Source organism: Phocoena sinus, chromosome 10, assembly GCF_008692025.1.
Source record: "Phocoena sinus isolate mPhoSin1 chromosome 10, mPhoSin1.pri, whole genome shotgun sequence".
Taxonomy (NCBI): domain Eukaryota; kingdom Metazoa; phylum Chordata; class Mammalia; order Artiodactyla; family Phocoenidae; genus Phocoena; species Phocoena sinus.
The window spans coordinates 88,398,518-88,423,912 of NC_045772.1; the positions used below are offsets into that span (position 1 = coordinate 88,398,518).

The 25,395-nt window shown below is 38.1% G+C and overlaps 1 protein-coding gene across 2 annotated transcripts in view; it reads right to left on the reverse strand.

Moving 5' to 3' along the window:
• The window catches only part of PIK3C2G (phosphatidylinositol-4-phosphate 3-kinase catalytic subunit type 2 gamma), a 353,016-nt gene that overhangs the window by 19,893 nt on the left and 307,728 nt on the right, over positions 1-25,395 (reverse strand). For both annotated transcript variants that reach the window (XM_032647260.1, XM_032647259.1), the window contains one exon: positions 17,628-17,722. In XM_032647260.1, the coding sequence (XP_032503151.1) occupies positions 17,628-17,722 (95 nt within the window). The remainder of the gene's footprint in view (positions 1-17,627; positions 17,723-25,395) is intronic.

A 25,395-nucleotide genomic window follows, 5' to 3' on the forward strand; every position in this document is an offset into this window, starting at 1 on the left:
TCAGGTGTACAACATAATGATTTGACTATGATGTCTAGTTTACATCCATCACCACACAGAGTTCCAAATTGTTTTTCTTATGGCGAGTACTTTTAAGATCTACTCTCACCAACTTTCAAATACACAACACAGTATTGTTAACTATAGTCAGCCTGCTGTACACTATATCCTCGTGACTTATGTATTTTATAACTGATAGATTATACTTTTTGACCACCTTTACCAATTCACCCCTCCCCCGACCTCTGGCCGTCACCAATCTTTCCTCTGTATCTATGAGCTTGGTTTCATTTTGTCTAGATTCCACACACAAGTGAAATCTAGTGGTATTTATCTTTCTCTGCCTGACTTATTTCAGTAAGCATAATGCCCTTAAGGTCCATACACCCATGATGTCACTAATGACAAGATTTTCTTCTTTTTATGGATGAATAATATTCCATTGTGGGTCTAAACAACATCTTCTTTATTCATTCATCTTTTGATGGACACTTAGGTTGCTTCCACACCTTGGCTATAGTAAATAATGCAATAAACATGGAGGTACACGTACCATTTTGAATTAGTATTTTCCTTTTCTTTGAATAAATACTCAGAAGTAGAATTGCTGGATCATATGGTAGCTCTATTTTTAATTTCTTGAGGAACCTCCATACTATTTTCCATAATGGCAACACCAATTTACATTTCCACCAATAGTGTACAAGTGTTCCCTTTTCTCCACATCCTTGCCACCCTTGCTATTTCTTGTCTTTTTGATAATAGCCATTCTACATGTGAAGTGATATCTCACTGTGGTTTTGATTAGCATTTTCCTGATGATTAGTGATGTGGAACACCTTTTCATGTACTTGTTGGCCATCTGGATGTTTTCTTTGGAAAAATGTCTTTTCAGATCATCTGTTCCATTTTTAATTGGCTTGTTTGGCTTCTTTGCTGAGTTGTATGACGTCTTCGTATATTTTGGATATTAGTCCTTTACTAGGTATATGAATTGTTAATACTTTCTCCCATTCAGTAAGCTGCCTTTTCATTTTGTTGATGGTTTTCTTTGTTGTGCAAAAGCTTTGTAGATTGATATAGTCCCAGTTGTTTATTTTTGCTTTTGTTGCCTTTATTTTTGGTGTCAAATCCAAAAATCATCACTAAGCTCAATGTCAGGGATCCTTTTTCCTATGTTTCTTCTAGGAGTTTTATGGTTTCAAGTCTTATATCCAAGTCCTTAATCCATTTTGACTTAATATTTGTGTATGGTGTAAGATAGTGGTCCAGTTCCTTTTTTTAGCATGTGACTGTCCCCAGCACCATTTAGAGACTGGTTTTCCCCATTGTATAGTTTTGGCTCATTTGCCATAAATTTGTTCTTTCTCAAGATTGCTTTGGCTATTTGTCCTCTTTTGTGGTTCCATACAAATTTCAGGATTGTATGTTCTGTTTCTCTGGAAATGCCATTGGAATATTGATACGGACTGATTCAATATTGATTGAATCTGCAGATTGCTTTGGGTAGTATGGACATTTAAACAATGTTAATTCTTCCAATCCATGAGTAGGGAATATCTTTCCATTTACTTTTGTTTGTTCAATTTATGTTGGTGTCTTATGGCTTTCTGTGTACAGGTCTTTCACCTCCTTGGTTAAATTTATTCCTAGGTATTTAATTCTTCTAAATGCAGTTATAAGTGGAATTGTTTTCTTAATTTCTCTTTCTGATTGTTCACTATTAGTGTATAGAAACACAAGTGATTTTTATATATAGGTATTCTCTGCTTTTTTGGAAGTTTGCTTTAGGCCACTTTGCTTTTAAGAAAGACTTACATTAACACCTGTTTTTGCTAATTGAACAAAATCCGAAGAGGATTTTCACTTTTACAAGTAAAGGTGAAAAGCAAAAACAGTGTTCAGTGTTTTTTGGGGGGCAGCAAGCTGTTATAGAGGTAGCATGAACACTGAGCAGTGAGAGTGGCACTGCTAAGCTCTTTTCCCAAGAGCTACACTCAGCATCTCAGCATCAAGTCGCCATAGCTTTGACCTGTGTCTATTAGCATGTGTGCTTTATCTCGATTTATTCTGTGAATTTGTTAGCAAGATGTGGCCTAAGATAATTGCTTCTTCATTTTTGCCATTTTGGCTTACTAAAGATTTTGTAGGAATGCTCTATTTTTGGATATCGAGGGAAACATATTGATTTTGTATGTTGCAATTTTACTGAATTCATTTATTAATTCTAATAGTTTTTTGTGAAGTCTTCAAGGTTTTCTATACGTAATATCATGTTACCTATAAATAGGGACAGTTTTACACCTTCCTTTCCAATTTGGACGCCTTTAATATCTCTTCTTGCCTAACTGAATAAAAGTGGTGAGAGTGGGTATCCTTGTCTTGTTCCTGATCTTTGAGGAAAAGCTTTCAATTTTTTACCATTGAGTATGATGTTAGCTGTGAGCTTGTCATACATGTCCTTTATTATGTTGAGGTACACTCCCTCTATATCCTCCCTGTTGAGAGTTTTATCATGAATGGATGTTGAGTTTTGTCAAATGTCTTTTCTGCATCTTTTGGGGTGCTCATATGACCTTTAGCCTTCATTTTGTTAATGTGATCTATCACACTGATGGTTTTCTGGATGTTGAACCCTTCGTTCACTTCTGGAATAAATCCCAGTTGATTCAGGTGTATGACTTTTTTAACGTATTGCTGAATTCAGTTTACTAATATTTTGTTGAGGATTGCTGCATTTATGTTCATGAGGGATACTGACTTGTAATTTTCTTTTCTTGTAGTGTTCTTGTCTAGTTTTGGTATCAAGGTAATGCTGGCCTCATGAAATGAGTTCAGAAGTGTTCTCACCTCTTCCATTTTTTGTAAGAGTTTGAGAAGGATTGATAGTAATTGGTGCTAATGTTTGGTAAAATTCACCTGTGAAACTTTCTAGTCCTGGTTTTTTTTTTGTTGAGAGGTTTTTAACTACTTATGCGATCTCCTTACTTGTTAGTGGTCTGTTAAGATATTCTGTTTCTTCATGATTCAGTCTTGGTAGGTTGTATATTTCTAGAAATTTATTCATTTCCTCTACATTGTTCAATTTGTTGGTGTATAATTTCTGATTATGCATTTCTTTGGTATCACTTTAATATTTCTCTTCTTTCATTTCTGATTTTGAGTCTCTCTCTTTTTTTTAGTCTAGGCAAGTTTGTCAGTTTTATTTATCTTTTCAAAAAAACAGCTCTTAGTTTCATTGATCGTTTCTATTATTTTCTCCTCTTTATTTATCTCTGCTTTGAGCTTTGTTATTTCTTCCTTTGTGCTAACTTTGGGTTTAGTTCTTCTTTTTTTAGTTTGTTGAGATGTAGAGTTAGGTTGTTCATTTGAGATCTTCTTTTTAAAAAATATTTTATACCCATGTGGCTGGAAGAGATTGTTGGTATGAATTCTATCTTCTTAAATTTGCTGAGTTTTTGTGTGTGTGTGTGTGAAATATAATATGTTCTATCTGGATTATGTTCTGTGTTTGCTTGAAAAGAATGTGTATTCTGCTACTGTTGGGTGGAATATTCTGTATATATATGTCTGTTAGGTATATTTGACCTAAAGTATGGTTTAAACCCAAGATTTTCATATTGATTTTCTTTCTGGATTATGCATTGTTGTAAGTGGGGTATTGAAGTCCATACTATTATTAAATTATTGTCTATTTCTCCCTTCAGATGTCAGTATTTGCTTAATATATTTTGATGCCCCGATGTTGGGTGTGTATATATTTATGTTTCTTATACCTTTTGATCCCTTTATCATTATATAATGAATTTGTCTCTTGTTACCATTTTTTGGCTTAAAGTCTATTTTGTCTGTTAAAACTAACTCACTCTCTTTTGGTTTCCAATTACATGGAATATCTTCTTTCATCACTTTACTTTGAGCTTATGTGTGTCCTTAAAGCTGAAAGTGTCTTATAGGTGGCATATAGTTGGATCATGGTTTGTTTTTCTTTTTTACCAACCAGCCATTCTATGTGTTTTGATTGGATACTTCAATCAATTTGCATGAAGAGTAATTACTGATAGGTAAGGACTTACCCATGTCATCTTACTGTTTTCTTGCTGTTCTTTTGTTCCCTTGTTCCTCTCTTCCTCTATTGCAGTCTTCTTTTGTAAACTGATGATTTTCTGTAGTGGTATGCTTTGATTCCTTTATCTTTATCCTTTGTGAATCTACTGTAGGTTTTTTCTTTGTGGTTACCAGGAGGCTTAACAAAAAACATCTTACAGATATAATAATCTATTTATGCTGATAGCTTTACTTCAATCATATACAAAAACTCTACCCCTTTATTCCCCCCATTTTATGTTATTAAAGTCACAATTTACCTCTTTTTATGTTGTTTGTTCATTAACAGGTTATTGTAGCTATACTTATTTTTAGTACTCTTGTCCTTTAACCTTTATACTAGAATTAAGTGGTTAACACTCTACCATATTATAGTATTAGAGTAATCTAACTTTGACTATATACTTTACCAGGGTTTATACATTTTCATATATATGTGTTACCAATTAGTATCTTTTCATTTCAGCTTGAAGAACTCCTTTCAGCATTTCTCATAAGGCAGGTCTAGTGGTGGCAAATTTCTTCTTTTTAAAAAATATTTTATACCCATGTGGCTGGAAGAGATTGTTTGTCTGGAAAAGTCTTTATCCCTACTTCATTTCTGAAAGACAGGCTTGCCAGGTAAAGTATTCTTGATTGGCATTTATTTTAGTTCAGTACTTTGAATATATCATCTCACTCTCTCCTGGTCTATAAGGTTTTTGCTGAGAAATCTGCTGATAACTCTACGGGGGCTCCCTTGTAAGTTACAAGCCTTTTATCCTCTTGTTGCCTTCAAGATTCTCTCTTTATAATTTTGACAGTTTTATTATGTGCTCTGGAGAGAATCTCTTTAAAGTTGAGTTTTGTGACCTATGAGCTTCATGAACACGAATATCCAAATCTTCCCTCAGATTTGGGAAGTTATCAGCCATTATTTCTTTAAATATACTTTCTGCTCCCTTTTTCCTCTCTTTTCCTGGAACTTCAATATATCACATAGGCTTTCTTCACTCTCCTTTTTTTTTTCCCTTTGTTCTCCCCTGACAGGATAATTTCAAAGTTCCTGTCTCCTATCTCACAGATGCCTTTTCTGCTTGATCCATTCTCCTGGTGATGCTCTCTGTTGTATTTTTCATTTCATTCATCATATTCTTTAGCTGTAAAATTTCTGTTTGGTTTCTTTCATAAAAAAAATTTCTATTGGGCTTCCCTGGTGGCGCAGTGGTTGAGAGTCCGCCTGCCGATGCAGGGGACGCGGGTTCGTGCCCCTGTCTGGGAGGATCCCACATGTCGCAGAGCGGCTGGGCCCGTGAGCCATAGCCATTGAGCCTGCGTATCTGGAGCCTGTGCTCCGCAACGGGAGAGGCCACAACAGTGAGAGGCCCACATACTGAAAAAAAAAAAAAATTTCTATCTCCTTGTTAAATTTCTCATTTTGTTCATGTATTATTTTCCTGATCTTTTTGAATTATCTTTCTGTTTTCTGTAGCTCATCAAATTTCCTTTAAATAGCCATTTTGAATTCTTTCTATCAGGTAAATCACAGATCTTCAGGTCTTTGAGTTCAGTTACTGGAAGATTATTGTCATCCTTTGGTGGTGTCTTGTTACTTTGATTTTCATGTTCCTTGAAATTTTGCATTGTTGTCTTCCTATTTAAAGTGGCAGTCACCTCCTCCAATCTTTACTCTCTGCCCATTTCAATGTATCCAGATTCATATTTTTTGCTACCACAGTGTTGTGGAACTTCTTCTCTGCATACCTGAAGTTCCACAAAGGCTCTTTTATCCATGAATGATTGTCTAAGACAATGCTTTCCAGGAGCTCCTGCACCATGGCTGAGAGGACCAGGAGTCAGTACACAGCCCACTGCAGGGTCCTCAGCTGGGACTGAGGCCTGTGTGTCTATTACCTGAAGCATAGGTAGGTGAGACTCCTCCTTGATCCCTTGGTGGATGGTGTTGGGTCTCACTTTTGTCTGTGGATGGATGATGAATTTTTGTTGTTGAGTGGGAGACAAAATGAGGGATGGCTTTTGCCACTATTATGCTGATGTCACTCCTAAAGGGACTTCAGAAAAGTCAGGAAGGAACCAAATTATGAGAACCAATGTCAGGGCCTTAGCTTATGTGTTTTTGTTTGTTTGTTTTCTTAAAGTTAGAATGTAGAATTAAGGGAGATTTTGGATAAAGGATAGAGATTAGGGTACAAGGCTTTCAATAAGAAGAGAGAATGATTAAATAAAATTTACATCATGTGGTGTCCTATACATTGATGGCTATGTCATCTGGGGAGATGGTGAGTGTCCAGAGCTGTTGAATATTTAGAGCAATAATTCTCAGCAGGAAATCACTTTATTCTTAAGTGAGACAGATGTGATGATCAAATATTTGTCACCTGACCATTCTCAGTTTAGTATCAAGTATTATAGAGAGCAGAATTCACTGAGAAAATCTATTCAATTGTAAATACAGCTTAAACTAAACTGCTGTGGACTGTGGCTGTTTTTCACAGACATACACTTAAGCAAACATTTACTCATTTAACAAACATGCATTAAAGGCACAGTATTGCGCTAGCACTATGAAATACACAAAATATATTTCCCACAGCTTTTACAATCAGTAAATTTTCAATACAATTGAAACTACAGGATGAGCGAAGATGATAAGTTTCAAGAGCTGAGATAAGGCAGTGAATATCAAATGGCTGGTATATAGAGGAAATGTAACAGGAGGCCAAAGAAGGAAGGATAACTAGGAACAAGAGTGGCCCAGAAGGTTCAGAGAGAGTGAGAGGTTTGAGCTGAGCCTTGAAGTTGTGTTGGACGTAGAAGGTAAGCAGAAGTATGATATAGTGAGCTAGAATGACTGATGTGTGTCTAGTCAACAGTGAAGGTACCATCTAGAATATAACACAAGTTTTGTACTGTGGATGGTGGATATAAAAGGCAGGTTATGGCTAGACTGCGTAGTATCTTAAATATTAGGCTAAAGAATTTTAAATTTACTGAGACTCTATTAAAATTTTTTATTGATATGATTAAAATGGAGTTGTAAGATGTTTTAGGCAGAATAGAGAAGTAGGAAACAAGGAAAGGAATACCACAGGAATCAACCAAAATAATCTATAGATAAATTAACAGAGACTATAGAGTCAAATTTTAACAATAATAAAAGTAAAAGGAAACTAAAATGATTTGTTGATTACATATAGGAGTACTGGAGTAAGTTAAAATATAGAAAATAAATTACAGAGAAGTTTTCATCAAGAGTTACTTGGGGATGGTGCAAGTAGTTCTGAGTGAGAGTTGGTTTTAGAGGAAAGTAAGGACTATAATTTAGGATTGTTGAGTTTAAAGAGATGTCAAGATATCAGAGTGTAAATGCCTATCAGGCAGTTGGAAATATGTAAATTGAGTTCAGAGAAATATTAAAAGCAGAGACATAAATTTAGGAGTAATTCACATAATCTGCAGTTTCAAAACTGAATAAAATTTCTTAGGAAATTAGTTTGAAGAGTTGAAGCCCTGAACACTGTAAAATCTTCACATTTAAGGGCTAAAGATGAAGTCAACATCTATTAAAGCACTATGTACCTTATCTAGTTTAAATTTATAAGTGCTAAGGAAGCCTCAGAAAGAGATTTAGAGAATGTACAGACAGTGAAGTTTTATGGAGAGCCTGAGAATAGAAAAGTTCAAGAAAGAAGAACTAAAGGTGTTGGCTATTGGAAGAGATCAATTACCATTATCATACCAATTATCATAGGTTTATAGAACAATTTATGGTTTGTTTTATTAAGAAATAATTGGTAGGGCTTCCCTGGTGGCGCAGTGGTTCAGAGTCTGCCTGCCGATGCAGGGGACACGGGTTCGTGCCCCGGTCCGGGAAGATCCCACATGCTGCGGAGCGGCTGGGCCCTTGAGCCATGGCCGCTGAGCCTGCGCGTCCGGAGCCTGTGCTCCGCAACGGGAGAGGCCACGACAGTGAGAGGCCCGCGCACCACAAAAAAAAAAAAAAAAAAAAAAAGATTACCAATTATTTCTTTTTTTTTGCGTTACGCGGGCCTCTCACTGTCGTGGCCTCTCCCGTTGCGGAGCACAGGCTCCGGACGCGCAGGCTCAGCGGCCATGGCTCAAGGGCCCAGCCGCTCCGCAGCATGTGGGATCTTCCCGGACCGGGGCACGAACCCGTGTCCCCTGCATCGGCAGGCAGACTCTGAACCACTGCGCCACCAGGGAAGCCCTACCAATTATTTCTTAATAAAACAAACCATAAATTGTTCTATAAACCTATGATAATTGGGGGATCTTCCCGGACCGGGGCACGAACCCGTGTCTCCTGCATCGGCAGGTGGACTCTCAACCACTCCGCCACCAGGGAAGCCCAGTTGGTAATCTTTGAGGGTTAATGTTTCTTTGGTTAAAAAAAATCATGAAACACAATAAAATATCTATATCTGGCCTGGGTACTCTTCACTACCCATTGCTTTGCATCTTATTCTTTGAAACAGGAAATCAGTGCCGTAATGGGCCAACTCTGGAAGAACAATTTTTTATTCATGGAATATAAACCAAATATAATCAATGAGATAATTATTATTAGCAAATTGCCCTTTATCAAGAAACTGACATTTATTTAGATAAAGTGAATCTAGGATGGGGCAGTGACAAATTTCTTTTACAAATCTAGATTTTAAAAAATTGAAAAGAATTGGGATAGTGAGAGAACTTAGCCACGTTAGTTTAAAAAGATGCACAAGACTGATGGGCCAAGACAGCAGAGTAGAAATACCCTAAGCTCACACCCCCTCACAGACACACCAAAATTACCACTATTTACAGAATAACGATCAACAAAAAAGACTGAAACCTACCAGAAAAGATCTTCTACAACCACAATGAGACTGGTAGGAGGGGAGGAGTCACAATATAGTCTAGTCCTATACTCCTGGGTGAGCAATCCACAAACAGGAGAAAATTAACAACTTATTGACCAGAGATGTATCAATACGTTTTCAGAGAGTGATACAATTAATATCACTGTGTGAAGTTGTTAGAGCTTAAAATTGATCAAGGGTTCATTATACAATTTATGATTGTCATTATCATTCACAGTTTGCCCCACTAGGTTTTTGTTCCAAACTTGTGTATATTATAAATTCAAGTTTATTACTGTAAAAATGACACATAGCAAACTTTTGAGTGAAGAAGAATTTTTCGGTGAATTTTATGCAGATACTTTCTCTGATTGTCCGAGCGAAATATATACTAGTATCTCAGAAAATGACAGTTCTTCGGGATATAGTTCTGATTCAGACAATGTGAATATTAGACCCAAAAAAGACAAAGAACCTTAGTGATTGATTCTGATACGGAAAGTGAAAATGAAACTCACGGTGCTGGAGAATGCTCCTTTGCTTCTACAGAAGAGTGGATTGAAGACAACATTTCAGGAAAATTAGATGACTTTACAGATATGTCAGGTGTAACTACTGAATGTAATAATCCGCAAAGTGTTAGTGAAATAACAGAATTAATTTTTGGTAACGACTTTTTCGAGTTGGACGCTTCTCAAACAAACTTGTGTCCCCGACAGAATAAAAAACTATATAAAAAGTAGGATAAGGCTTTAAAATGGACTGATGTAACCAATAGTGACAGGAAGATGTTTCTTGGATTAATAATTTTGATGGGACAAATAAGAAAGTCACACTGGAAAGAATACTGATCGACTGATCCCTTACTTGAAACACCTATCTTTCCAAAGATTATGACAAGAAGAAGATTCGAACACATAATGAAATTTCTTCACTTTAATGATAACTCGGAAACTCCACTTCCTGCAGACAGAATTTCAAATGTTAAACCTATTTTGGATTATTTTCTACCAAAATTTCAATCTATCTATATATCCAAACAAGAGCTATCACTTGACGAGGCAATGATAAAGTGGTGAGGATGCCTCAGATTCAAAACCTATAATGCCAGAAAACTTACAAAATATGGAATTTTGGTCAGGATGGTTAGCGAAAGTGAAACTGGATATATATGCAACCTTGAGATTTACACAGGTGAAGGAAAGAAACTGCAAGAAACAATATTATTGGTCCTACAACTTTACCTTGGTTCATGACACCATATTTACTGAGACAATTTTTACAACAGTGTGTCCACATCTGAAATACTGTTGAAAAATAAAACCAGAGATCGTGGGACTATAAGAGAGAATCGTGGTCTACCAAACCAATTAAGGAGAAATCCAAAAATCTACGGAGGGGAGAAATGACATTCTTACAGAAGGAAGAAGTGATTCTTCTTATATGGAAAGACAAGAGGCTAGTTCGCATGGTGACAATTATTCATGACGCCTCTATAGCATCTACAGGAAAGGAAGACAGGAGGACTGGCCATCAGATAACTAATCCCACTTGTATATTAGAGTATAATAAATATATGAAAGGAGTTGATCGATCTGATCAATATCTGGCAAACTTCAGTATCCTCTGGAAAACTAGCAAATGGTATAAAAAAGTGGGTTTCTATTTGAGTAATTGTGGTTTATTCAATGCGTTTAAAATTTATTGTAGCCTTAATGCACAGAATAAAATGACTTACACGCAATTTTTGTTAGCAGTAGTTAGAGAATGGGTAACTGACCATCCTGGTGAATGTAGTGGTAGTCCTGCACCTGGTTCTTCTTGTGGTGTTTCTAAAAGAGCCTCCCGCAAAGACCCACCTTGTCGACTATCAGGCAAAATAAAAGAACATATTCTAGAGGGAATAATACCCACAGAACTAAAAAAAAAAAAAAATTGCCGCCAGAAAGTGTAGAGTCTGCTCTTCCAGGGGAAAGAGCAGTGAAACACGGTGTATTTGTAATAGGTGTTCTGTTCCCCCGCACAGAGGTGCCTGCTATACTGCCTATCACTATCACACTCTAACGAAATATTAGAATGCTTTAGTAAGACATGTACAAAGTTTCAAGTAAATGCATTAAATGCAAAAAAAAGTTGTTGATATTTAATCAAATGCAAGTGTTTTGATATTCACTTAGGTAAAGATTGCCAGCCACGGGTGTTAGTTTCGCAAAATTCCACCAGTCAATAATGTGTTAAAATTGCAGAACTTCTCCCAAAGGAGTAAGAGGTCTGAGCCCCGCATCAGCTCCCCGGCCTGGGGGTCCTGCATCGGGAAGACAAGCTCCGGAAGGCCAGCAGGCCTTACTTTTGGGAGTCCCAGAGGGCTGAGGGAAATAGACTCTATGCTTAAAGGGTGCATATAAAATCTCACAAGCTCTGGGACCCAGGGCAAAAGTGATTCGAAAGGAGCCTGGGTCAGACCTACCTGCTGATCTGGAAAGTCTCCCAGAGAAGCAGGAGGCAATGGCAGCTCTCCCTGATGACACAGACGCTGGCGGCAGTGGACACTAGTGCTGGCAAGTGCCATTCTGGAATCCTCCCTCTAGCTTATTAGTCTCAGGACCCAGCCCCGCCCCCACTCACAGCCTGTAGGCGCCAGCACTGGAATGCCTCAGGCCAAGCAACTAACTAGGCAGGGACACAGTCCCACCCACCAGCAGACAGCTGCCTTAAGACCTCCTGAGCCCATAGCCTCCCCTGGACACAGCCATTCCCACCAGAGGACACAGGAACCAGCCCCACACACCAGTGGGCAGAAACCAACACCAGAATCTTTGGCTCCACCCACCAGCGAGCCTGCACTAGCCTCAGGACCAGCCTCACCCACCAGCAGGTGGACTCTAGCCACAGGACAATGGCAGCTCCGCAGCATACAAACCTAGTGCACCCACCAAGGCCAGAACCTGCCCTGGGACCAGCTGGGCCCTGGCCCTGCCAACTAATAGGCCAACAGAAGCTTTGGGACAGCCCAGACCCTGTACCCAACTGTGTCAGGAGGCCTCTCCCCCATTCCCCCACCTCCTTCCCAGCAATCTGACATCAACTCTGGGATTCCTGGGCGCTACAACCAGACTCCAGAAGCCGGCTCTGCTTGCCAGTAGTCCAGCACTAACCCCAGGACCTGGCTTTAGCCATCAGTGAGCCAGCACTAGCCTCAGGGCCCTGGGGTGCTGCAGCTGGCTGCCTTGTGACAGGCCCCGTAAACCAGTGGCTGGCAGCCTCTGCACAAGGCAGGGCCTGGCAACCAACCAGTCTGGGGCCAACCAAGCCCACCAGACCACCCTCAGTAGTCAGCCCACCACAACAGAAGGACCCACAGAGCCCACATAGGGGGCACCCTTAGAACATATTGCTCTGGTGACAAGAGGGGAGGGCACTGCCGGGATGCACAGGACATCTCCTACAAAGAGCCACTTCTCCAAGGTCAGGAAACATAACTAACCTACAAGATACATAGAAATAAAAACGGCAGCTTAGGCAGAATGAGGTAGCAGAGGAACATGTTCCAAATGAAGGAACAAGATTAAGCCCCAAAAGAAGCACTAAGTGAAATGGACATAGATAGTCAGTCTACCCAAGAAAGAGTTCAGGGTAATGATGGTAAACATCTTTTAAAGAACTCAGGATAAGAATGAACGCACAGGGCTTCCCTGGTGGCGCAGTGGTTGAGAGTCCGCCTGCCGATGCAGGGGGCGTGGGTTCGTGCCCCGGTCCGGGAAGATCCCACGTGCCGTATAGCAGCTAGGCCCGTGAGCCATGGCCACTGAGCCTGCGTGTCCGGAGCCTGTGCTCCACAACGGGAGAGGCCACAACAGTGAGAGGCCCACGTACTGCAAAACAAACAAACAAACAAAAAAAAACCGCAAAAAGAAACAAAAGAATGAATGCACAGAGTGAGAAGTTAGAAGTTTTTAAAAGGATACATAGAACATTGTTATTTTTACATGTCGAATATTGCCATCATCTGTGATTTATTTTCACAACCCTCTTTTGTTACCTTCACCAAGTCTACATGTTGTCTCTTTTACACCAGTGGGCAACACAAGTCACTTGGTGCTAAGTACAGAACTCCCATTGTATGCAGAGTGCCATTTATGGGGTAATTAGCCATGAGAAATGTTTCTCAAAGTGTGTCCACGGACCACTTGTGTCAGAGAACCTTCTGAAATGCTCGTATTTGGGAGCAGGAGAGAAGAAAACAAGTCTAGACGTGAAAGAGTAGAGGAATCCATGAGACCAGGAGAAGACTGTAAAAGGCAGATGTAGAAATTCCAAGCCAAACTACAGAATCATAGTCACTGGGAGTCACATCCAGGAATGTGGATTTTAAAAACAAGGACCCCCAGACTATACATACATAGTAAAATTGCAAGAATTCTTTAAAATAAAAAATAAAATGTAATAAAATTTTAACATGTATGTGTGTGTGTGTGTGTGTGTGTTTAGCCTGGGTTCTTGTTGTGTTTGACTAATTCTCTCTCTCTTCTGTTAATTTCCATATAGTAATGATTTTCTGCGATTTTGTGTCTTATGAAAGGATAAACAGCACTCCATTTGAGATATACCCTGATTTCCCTGACATGACTTGCCCCTCATTTGAAATGGCTTATTATTCTGTTACAGAGTAAGAGACTCTCATAATGTGAGCATATTCAATATCAGAAGGAAGTCTGGCATCCTTATTGATTACTTTTAGAGCCTTCTGGAATGGGCTTATTCTGGAGCAGGTAGAAGAAAACAGTCTAGAAATGACACAAAACTAGGGGAATCCATGAAACCAGAAGAGACATTGTAATATATACAGAGACATTGCAGAAGTCAATGGAAGAGATCAGTTTAAAGTGGGCTACATGGGAAAACACTAGAAAGATTTAAAAACATATTTCAAATCTAAATGATTTTTCTATCTTCCTCTGTTACATAAACTGAAAAATTATTGAAAATAATCTTGGCCAAGCTTCTAAATACCTGCATTACTTTGTCAGTCCCTGTTCACTAGGATAAATCATATCGTGCTGCTTTGAAAGGAAAAAAATTTAGCAATTTTTTTTTAACTTGTGAATTCACAGGAGGGAAGTAATTCTTAGAGAAAGCTTCAAGGATTTAATATAAGATAAACAATTCTTTTCATCAAACTCACTATTAAATATAACAGAACTGCAGGCAGAATAATTCATTTTAATATTAAAACCAAGCACAACTTCTTTAGTCTGATTACTCAAGCATGTGAAAATACTAAAGTCTAAAAAAATAATTAGTTACAACTTGAAATAAGAAAATATGTTGAGAATTTACAGATAGATTTTTCTGTCATTTACATTATAATGTTATCTCTGTCTTCAGATAAGCAGAAGAAATAAAATAGTCATTTAAGAGATGCTGTGAAAAATGCAAAGCCTGAGAACTTTGTTGTGATGATTTGGGGAAGGTGAAAAAAGTCTTAGTTCTTAACATTAGAAGTAATTTAACATTCTTTCATTTAACAAAGTATTCATTGAGCATCTACTATATACTTGGCCCAGCTTTAGCCTCCGAGTTTACAGCAATGATACAGGGCAGTGGAGAAAATAAAGTAGGAAAGGAAGTTTGGAAGTGCCAACCAACAGGGGTGGTTTTGCAGTTTTACATATGGGAGTCAGAGAGGACCTCACAGAAAAGGCGACAGTTAAACACAGTTGTTTAGGACATGTGAGATTGAACCATGGAGAATTTGAGTCATAGGCCTGGGAAGAGCAGTCCCAATAAGCTGAGTAGCACGTACAAATGTCCTGGGGCAGAAACATGCAGAAACATTCAAGGCATAGGAAGAAAATCACTGAGGCTGGAGTGGAGTGATTCAGGGAGTCTGTAGCACGAGGTGAGGTAGGAGAGGTCAAGGGCGCCAATACTTGGCTTTCATTGTAAGTGGTATGAGATTCCTTCCCCAGAGGGATATGAGAGAGGAATGACAGGATTTGACTTTTATTCTCAAAGGAGTATTCTAGATGCTAGGTTAGGAAGAGACTAAAAAGATATAAAGGCAGAAGCAGGGAGACCTGTTAAGAGGCTACAGCAGTAATTCAAGTGAGAGATGATGGTAGACTGAACCAACGGTGGTAAGCAGTGGAGGTGAAACATGGTGGGATTCTGGATTTATTCTGAAAGCTGAGCTCACAGAATTTGTTGATAAATTTGGTTGTAGTTTGTGAGAGCAATCAAAAGGACTCTAAGGATTTTAACCTGAGCAATTAGTAGGATGAAGGTGCCATTTAGAGGTGAGACAGGTTGCCAAAGAAGCAGGTTTAGGGGGGTGATAATCAGAAGTCTGATTGGATGTATATTAAATTTATGCTGTCTATTGAATTTCTACTAGAGTTGTTGAGTAATCAGTTGTACATATAATTCTGGATTTTAGGGAGACTTTCAAGCTAGAATTATAAAATATGGAAGAAAAAGACATGTAAGTGGTATTTAAAGCCACAAGCCTGGAAATAAAAAAAGAGGAGTTCCAGGGCTATGTTAAGAGATTGTGGAGGAGAGAAGAACCAGTAGGGAGCATGACTTCATTATTAACAACTTTCCTTCTGAGGGCAATGGCAACGTAAAGGCTCTAGCGGCCCTAAGTGGTTTTCAAATTTTTATAGGATTCACCTGCTCATTTTCCATTTACCCATAACTTGATCTAAATCTTAAACTCTTGCTCTTAGTCACTTACTCCCCACCTTTACGCCTGCATCACACTGGTTTTGAATATACTTATTGGTAGTGCAACTTCATCTGAGTGTAAAGTGCATTTCTGAAAACTGTCAAAAGTAATCTGGGGATTTAGCTGATGAATAAAATGGGTGGCCAAGTTGGTTAATACTGCTTTTGATCAAACATTAGGCATGACTCCTGAATAGTATCAACAAGTTTATTGTGTGGTTTATATGCAGAGCTAAAAGCAATGTCAACAGGCATGTCCTAAAATGTTTTGAGCAATGACATTACTGAAATATATGTATAGTTTCCAAGAGGACTGTTTTCAATTGACAATTATATATCATACGCATATATAAGTTCTGTTAACTTGATTAACACTATTTCTAATAGTCTATTATTTTATCATGTATATTTATACAGATGCTTAAAGTCCACGAACATGCATACAGCTATAAAAAATATCTAACTCAATCTTCATTTCCCAGCCTAACAATTTCTTAAACAACTGCTATTCTCAGCTAAGCTGATTAACTTATCAAAAGCAATTGAAAATAATTATTTTAATGAGTGAAAGTTCTACAAAAACACATTTAATAATATTTGCCCAGCTCTTACAAAAATGGCTGATTGCAAACACTACAGATTTACAAACAAGTGTCCTTGGATATCTGGCTAATACTAAATTTGTAAAGGATGCATTCCCTGAAAGTTATGCCAAATATTTGTTCAATGAACAAATATTTATTAAGTTCTAGTGTGTTCCAAATGCATGTCATGTTGAGAAGAGTTTGCTCCTTTAAGTCCTTCAAAGTGCATCCTTAGAGATTTATGTGCATAAAGGAGAGAGCTAAGGTAGTGCTTCTGACTTTCTCCATGTGGAGTCTCCTGGGGAGTTTCACCATGTGGAGGACCTGTTTTGCTAGGCTAGCAAAAGACCAGAGAAATAGGTGAGGCTTAGAATTACCCTTTTCTGTTTGTTGCACCCAGATTCAGACCTTTAATCAATTACCTTGTGACAAAGAAAGCTCCCTCTCTTACTTAACGACATGGCCCAGTTGCCATCCTTGCCTCTCTGACTTGACCAATCTTTAGGAAGGAATGGGGTATAATAGAGAAAGCAGCTTTTAGTTTTCCTTAGAGGCTAACTACCACTGACGTTCTTGGTTCTGGGGATGCAAAGATGGGGTCCCTGTCATCAAAGAAATTATTACTTTTTGAGGGAAAAGAAATACCTTTGAGCAATTACATCAGAATATGATAACATACTCAATGGCAATCTGTGGGAAAACACTAAGAGCTCCTGGCTTCACAAAGAAGGTGCTGGCACTATTCAAAGAGATGAGTCAGTTTTCCACAAAGCTCAGCGTGATGAGAGAGGGGTAAATTCTTGGGACATAGATTTTTTTCTTTTGGCTCTTAATACTCTAGGTAGTCCTGCTTTTTTGTTTTTTTTTTTCTGGTACGCGGGCCTCTCACTGTTGTGGCCTCTCCCGTTGCGGAGCACAGGCTCTGGACACGCAGGCTCAGCGGCCATGGCTCACGGGCCTAGCTGCTCCGCGGCATGTGGAATCTTCCCGGACCAGAGCACGAACCCGTGTCCCCTGCATCGGCAGGCAGACTCTCAACCACTGCGCCACCAGGGAAGCCCCGGTAGTCCTGCTTTTTCAAAGCTTTTTCACTAGATTTGTCCTGACACTTCATTTTGAATAAAGTCTGGGTTTCATTCTATGACTTTCCCTGTGAAATATTTTATAGCCTTTCCCCCAAGGATCACAATTACACTGAGGCACAACACTGTAACTGGTTCATTGTTCCTTACTTACACTTGGTGGCTGGCCCCATTTCTCTCACGAACGTTGACATTAATTGCTTAAAGGAAGAAAGTGATTTCTAAATGTAGGTTTACATGTTTCTTATTAGATAAGATAAACTCACAATGTTTTTCACGTGCTTCACGAGTATGGTCAGCTTCGCATCCTCGTATGTTATGACTAACTGCACCTTAGGCTTCTTGTCAGGAAACTTCTCACCTGATGAAACAGTAGAGTTTTAGTGGATTAAATTGGAAGTGGCTGATCACAGAACAAACTGAACATTCAAAGACTAAAGCAGGACCAATGAATAATATGAAAAAGAAACATTCTTCATATGACACTGAAAACATAATACTCTTCAGGAAACTGGGCTGGTTAAGACAGGATTTGTGTCTAATAATCCTGAATCTATTCTACCTCCTCATAGTCTATGTTTTGTTTCAATCGATACCATTATTTTCCCGATTATTAAAGCCTGAGACTTCAGTGTCATTTTTGGCCGCAATTTTCTCCTCAACATTCAGTACCATGAGCTTAAAGTATTAGAGAACATAGGGGTTGAAAGTGTTGGCTTCAGAAGTCAGTGAGTCTGGGGTGCAGGTCCCAGCACTATACTAAAGACTGTATCAACATGACTAAGTTAATCGACTTCTGTAAAATGGAGATAATAGTCCTCTACTTCAGGACAGTTGAGATGATTAATTGATAACATTCAAAAGTTCTCACAATATAATCTCTCAGTGAATGTTTGCAATTACTCCATATATTTACACTCAGCTCTTCCTTTCCAGTTCTGCTGTGCCTAGTGCAGATGCATATGGATCTTTTGCCTGAACTACTGGAACATTCTCTTACCCTCCTCCAGAACCCAAATGTATTTGTACACAATTACCAGTATAATCTTCCTAGGGCAACTTTTATAAAATTACTCTTTGATCAAAGTACTGTTCATAGCTTTCCATAGCTTATGAAAAAGTCTGAATTTTTCAGCTTTGTATTACTGCTTCTTATTGAATGTGTCTGTCTTATTTCCCATTCTTATTATTTTATACTGCAGTCTGTATGTTCAGTTCTACAGACATGCTCTGCTATTTCCTTGCAGACATTGCTCATATTATTCCCTTTATTTAAAATGATCTCTTCCACCATTTTTGGCTATTGAAATTTTACCTTTCTGCAAGGCCTAATTAAAATGCAAAAGGGTTTCTGTGGTCGCCACCCTCTGAACTCCCCTTAGCATGGCCCTTATCACTTAATATTTATATTGTAATTATTACCTTACATGTCTTAATTTGCTTAGTGGATTACAATCTCCCTTAGGGCTTACTTTTTTCCTATTTCCCCAAGGGATATATAAATCAGTGCTTGCTCCATAAAGTTGCACTAAATGTTTATTTAATGACAAAAGTAATCTCAATTTTCCTTTCAAGTTATATCACTCCAACATTAAAACGAAGGCTTTAGTTTTTTAATTAAAAACTTCCTCCAGTTTATAGCTCAAGGATTAAGCATAATTCACAGTTTTCTAATATTTCCCTTGGTAATCTCTGGTTATATGTTTTCTGAGGGAATTCAGAAAGAAGAAATTTACTACTAAGAAGGAATTTGGCAATGTTTTGTTGTGGGCTCATTGGGGTCCATGTTGTTTTCTGATAGTGAGTTTTAGCTCTCTAATCCTAACATTTGAAAATTAAACCTGAGCTTTATGTTTCTTCTCCCAAAGCCTTTTACATGTTTATTAGAATAGTTTACACATTCTAAATAGGTAATATTAATTAATTTTATTGTTAATGTGGATTATTGATATTGAAATAGTTAAAATTCACATTGAGTGTTTCTTACAACTGAAATGGTAATTACGTAAATATAATAAAAAATTTCTTCCTTAAAATATCTTGATTATGATGACTGAGTGACGCTGTGAGTTTGAGACATTACGAGATAATTTTGACTGTAGTACTTGGGTAAATTGTATTTCATAATACAAAAATGTAGTTGAACTTTTGGTATGAGTATGCTAAAAATGCTGATACTTTTTGATGCACAATGAACATAATTTTTGAATTAAAGAGTGAAAGGGGCTTCCCTGGTGGCGCAGTGGTTGAGAGTCCGCCTGCCGATGCAGGGGACACGGGTTCGTGCCCCGGTCTGGGAGGATCCCACATGCCGCGGAGCGGCTGGGCCCGTGAGCCATGGCCGCTGAGCCTGCGCGTCCGGAGCCTGTCCTCCGCAACGGGAGGGGCCACAGCAGTGAGAGGCCCGCGTAACGCATAAAAAAAAAAAAAAAAAAGAGTGAAAGGATTATTAATTAGAAACTTAATGTGTTTAATTAGAGGAGCTTTAATTCAGACAGGAAATTAGCATAAATTTATGGGTGAGTGTCTAAATGATAATCATACAACTGTTACTTGAATTGACTGAAGATGATATTCCACCCTAAACCTTTCACGCAAGATTAGTAATCACAGTATCCATCAAAACATGTTAGACTTTAGAACCCACTGAAAATACAGGCCACTCGGAAGTCTTAGTAGTCAATGTAGTAATAGTAGAGGTACTTAGGAGTTTTAGAATTCTTATTGTGTGCCAAATGTTGGGCTAAGAGTTTCACATACATAAACTCACTAACTCCCCACAGCAAACCTACAAAGTCTGTGTTACCTCCATTTTACCCATGAGGAAACTGAGTTATTTTGGTCCAAGTTTAGGCAGGGTCAAATGATCTCTAAAGACTATGTTTTTGAACATCATGCTGTAAGGGGCAACAAGGGGTCAATAACCTAAGGGAAATAATTTAAACGAAGAGCCCAGAGAGGAAGACTTTTGAGAATAGCTTCAGAGGGACAAGAAGATGCTAGAATACCTTGATTTTTCTGCTTCAAGTTATTCTGGGGGATCTAATCATGCTTAATCTAACCATTTATAGTAACCCCAAGAACTGTTAAAATATTATTGATCCAAAAAATGACTGTGTTGAAACGCTTGAATACATGGCACTACAGCAGCTAATACGGGCTTATTATGCATAATGTGTCCATTAATGTTAAAAAATACCATTTCAAAATTTAACTTCCTTTCAGATATAATATATTCATATGATTCAAAAATGAAAATTTATTTTTAAAGTATACAGTAAAAAGCCTTCCTCCCACTCCTAACACCTATTCACCCAGTCCTCCCATTATTATCATTTTTTTAAACATTTTTATTGGAGTATAATTGCTTTACAATGGTGTGTTTCTGCTTTATAACAAAGTAAATCAGCTATACATATACATATATCCTCATATCTCCTCCCTCTTGCGTCTCCCTCCCACCCTCCCTATCCCACCTCTCTAGGTGGACACACATCACTGAGCTGATCTCCCTGTGCAATGTGGCTGCTTGCCACTAGCTAGCTATTTTACATTTGGTAGTGTATATATGTCCATGCCACTCTCTCACTTTGTCACAGCTTACCCTTCCCCCTCCCTATGTCCTCAAGTCCATTCTCTACGTCTGCATCTTTATTCCTGTCCTGCCCCTAGGTTCTTCAGAACCATTTTCTTTTTTTGGATTCCATATATATGTGTTAGCATGCGGTATTTGTTTTTCTCTTTCTGACTTACTTCACTCTGTATGACAGACTCTAGGTCCATCCACGTCACTACAAATAACTCAATTTCGTTTCTTTTTATGGCTGAGTAATATTCCATTGTATATATGTGTCAAATTTTCTTTATCCATTCAGCTGTCAATGGACACTTAGGTTGCTTCCATATCCTGGCTATTGTAAACAGAGCTGTAATAAACACTGTGGTACATAACTCTTTTTTTTTTTTTCACATCTTTATTGGACTATAATTGCTTTACAATGGTGTGTTAGTTTCGGCTTTATAACAAAGTGAATCAGCTACGCATATACATATATCCCCATATCTCCTCCCTTTTCTGTCTCCCTCCCACCCTCCCTATCCCACCCCTCTAAGTGGACACAAAGCACCGAGCTGATCTCCCTGTGCTATGTGGCTGGCTCCACTAGCTATCTATTTTACATTTGGCATGAATCTTTTGAATTATGGTTTCCTCAGATATATGTCCAGTAGTGGGATTGCTGGGTTGTATGGTAGTTCTATTTTTAGTTTTTTAAGGAACCTCCATACTGTTCTCCATAGTGGCTGTATCAAGTTACATTCCCACCAACAGGGCAAGAGAGTTCCCTTTTCTCCATACCCTCTCCAGCATCTATTGTTTGTAGCTTTTTTGATGATGGCCATTCTGACTGGTGTGAGGTGATACCTCGTAGTTTTGAATTGCATTTCTCTAATGATTAGTGATGTTGAGCATCTTTTCATGTGTTTGTTGGCTATCTGTGTCTTTTTGGAGAAATTTCTATTTAGGTCTTCTGCCCAGTTTTGGATTCGGTTGTTTGATTTTTTGATATTGAGCTGCATGAGCTGCTTGTAAATTCTGGAGATGAATCCTTTGTCCGTTGCTTCGTTTGCAAAAATTTCCTCCCATTCTGAGGGTTGTCTTTTGGTCTTGTTTATGGTTTCCTTTGCTGTGCAAAAGCTTTGAAGTTTCATTAGGTCCCATTTGTTTATTTTTGTTTTTATTTCCATTTCTCTAGGAGGTGGGTCAAAAAGGATCTTGCTGTGATTTATGTCATAGAGTGTTCTGCCTATGTTTTCCTCTAAGAGTTTGATAGTGCCTGGCCTTACAGTCAGGCCTTTAATCCATTTTGAGTTTATTTTTTGTGCATGGTGTTAGGGAGTGTTCTAATTTCATTCTTTTACATGTAGCTGTCCAGTTTTCCCAGCACCACTTATTGAAGAGACTGTCTTTTCTCCATTGTATATCCTTGCCTCCTTTATCAAAAATAAGGGCAACCATATGTGCATTCCATTGATCTATATTTCTGTTTTTGTGCCAGTACCATACTGTCTTGATTACTGTAGATTTGTAGTATAGTCTGAAGTCAGGGAGCCTGATTCCTCCAGCTCCATTTTTCGTTCTCAAGATTGCTTTGGCTATGCAGGGTCTTTTGTGTTTCCATACAAATTGTGAAATTTTTTGTTCTAGTTCTGTGAAAAATGCCAGTGGTAGTTTGATAGGGATTGCATTGAATCTGTAGATTGCTTTGGGTAGTATAGTCATTTTCACAATGTTGATTCTTCCAATCCAAGAACATGGTATATCTCTCCAACTGTTTGTACAATCTTTAATTTCTTTCATCAGTGTCATAGTTTTCTGCATACAGGTCTTTGGTCTCCTTAGGTAGGTTTTTCATAGGTATTTCATTATTTTTGTTGCAATGGTAAATGGGAGTGTTTCCTTAATTTCTCTTTCAGATTGTTCATCATTAGGGTATAGGAATGCAAGAGATTTCTGTGCATTAATTTTGTATCCTGCTACTTTATCAAATTCATTGATTAGCTCTAGTAGTTTTCTGGTAGCATCTTTAGGATTCTCTATGTATAGTATCATGTCATCTGCAAATAGCGACAGCTTTACTTCTTTTCTGATTTGGATTCTTTTTTTTTCTTTTTCTTCTCTCATTGCTGTGCCTAAAACTTCCAAAACTATGTTGAATAAGAGTGGTGAGAGTGGACAAGCTTGTCTTGTTCCTGATCTTAGAGGAAATGGTTTCAGTTTTTCACCATTGAGAATGATGTTGGCTGTGTGTCATACATGGCCTTTGTTATGTTGAGGTAAGTTCCATCTAAGCCTACTTTCTGGAGGGTTTTTATCATAAATGGGTGTTGAATTTTGTCCACAGCTCTTTCTGCATCTATTGAGATGATCATATGTTTTTCTCCTTCAATTTGTTAATATGGTTTATCACATTGATTGATTTGCATATATTGAAGAATCCTTGCATTCCTGGGATAAAACCCACTTGATCATGGTGTATGATCCTTTTAATGAGCTGGTGGATTCTGTTTGCTAGTATTTTGTTGAGGATTTTTGCATCTATGTTCATCAGTGATATCGGCCTGTAGTTTTCTTTCTTTGTGACATCTTTGTCTGGTTTTGGTATCAGGGTGATGGTGGCCTCATAGAATGAGTTTGGAAGTGTTCCTCCCTCTGCTATATTTTGGAAGAGTTTGAGAAGGATAGGTGTTAGCTCTTCTCTAAATGTTTGATAGAATTCGCCTGGGAAGCCATCTGGTCCTGGGCTTTTGTTTGTTGGAAGATTTTTAATCACAGTCTCAATTTCAGTGCTTGTGATTGGTCTGTTTTTATTTTCTGTTTCTTCCTGGTTCAGTCTTGGAAGGTTGGGCTTTTCTAAGAATTTGTCCATTTCTCACATGTCCATTTTATTGGCATATAGTTACTTGTAGTAATCTCTCATGATCCTTTGTATTTCTGCAGTGTCAGTTGTTACTTCTCCTTTTCTATTGATTTGAGTCTTCTCCCTTTTTTTCTTTGTGAGTTGGCTAATTGTTTATCAATTTTGTTTATCTTCTCAAAGAACCAGCTTTTAGTTTCACTGATCTTTGCTGTTGTTTCCTTCATTTCTTTTTCATTTCTTTATGATCTGATCATCATGATTTCTTTCCTTCTGCTAACTTTGGGGTTTTTTTTATTCTTCTTTCTCAATAGCTTTAGGTGTAAGGTTAGGTTGTTTATTTGGGATGTTTCTTGTTTCTTGAGGTAGCATTGTATTGCTATAAACTTCCCTCTTAGAACTGCTTTTGCTGCATCCCATAGGTTTTGGGTCATCGTGTTTTCATTGTCGTGTGTTTCTAGGTATTTTTTTATTTCCTCTTTGATATCTTCCGTGATCTCTTGGTTATTTAGTAGCGTATTGTTTAGCCTCCATGTGTTTGTATTTTTTACAGTTTTTTTCGTGTGATATCTAGTCTCATAGCATTGTGGTTGGAAAAGATACTTGAAACGATTTCAATTTTCTTAAATTTAGCAAGGCTTGATTTGTGACCCACGATATGTTCTATTCTGGAGAATGTTCCATGAGCACTTGAGAAGAAAGTGTATTCTGTTGTTTTTGGATGGAATGTCCTATAAATATCAATTAAGTTCATCTGGTTTAATGTGTCATTTAAAGCTTGTGTTTCCTTAATTATTTTCATTTTGGATGATCTATCCACTGGTGAAAGGGGGTGTTAAAGTCCCCTACTAGTATTGTGTTACTGTTGATTTCCCCTTTTATGGCTGTTAGCATTTGCCTTAGGTATTGAGGTGCTCCTATGATGGATGCATAAATATTTACAATTGTTATATCTTCTTCTTGGATTGATCCCTTGATCATTACGTAGTGTCCTTCTTTGTCTCTTGTAATAGTCTTTATTTAAAGTCTATTTTGTCTGATATGAGAATTGCTACTTCAGCTTTCTTTTGATTTCCATTTGCATGTAATATCTTCTTTCTTCCCCTCACTTTCAGTCTGTATGTGTTCCTAGGTCTGAAGTGGGTCTCTTGTAGACAGCATATATATGGGTCCTGTTTTTGTATCCATTCAGCCGGTCTAGGTCTTTTGGTTGGAGCATTTAACCATTTACATTTAAGTTAGTTATCAATATATATGTTCCTGTTACCATTTAATTGTTTTTGGTTTGTTATTGTAGGTCTCTTCCTTCTCTTGTGTTTCCTGCCTAGTGAATTTCCTTTAGCATTTGTTGTAAAGCTGGTTTGTAGGTGCTGAATTCTCTTAGCTTTTGCTTGTCTGTAAAGGTTTTAATTTCTCCATCAAATCTAAATGAGATCCTTGCTGGGTAGAGTAATCTTGGTTGTAGGTTTTTCCCTTTCATCACTTTAAATATGTCCTGCCAGTCCCTTCTGGCTTGCAGAGTTTCTGCTGAAAGATCAGCTGTTAACCTTATGGGGGTTCCCTTGTGTGCTATTTGTTGTTTTTCCCTTGCTGCTTTTAATTTTTTCTTTGTATTTAA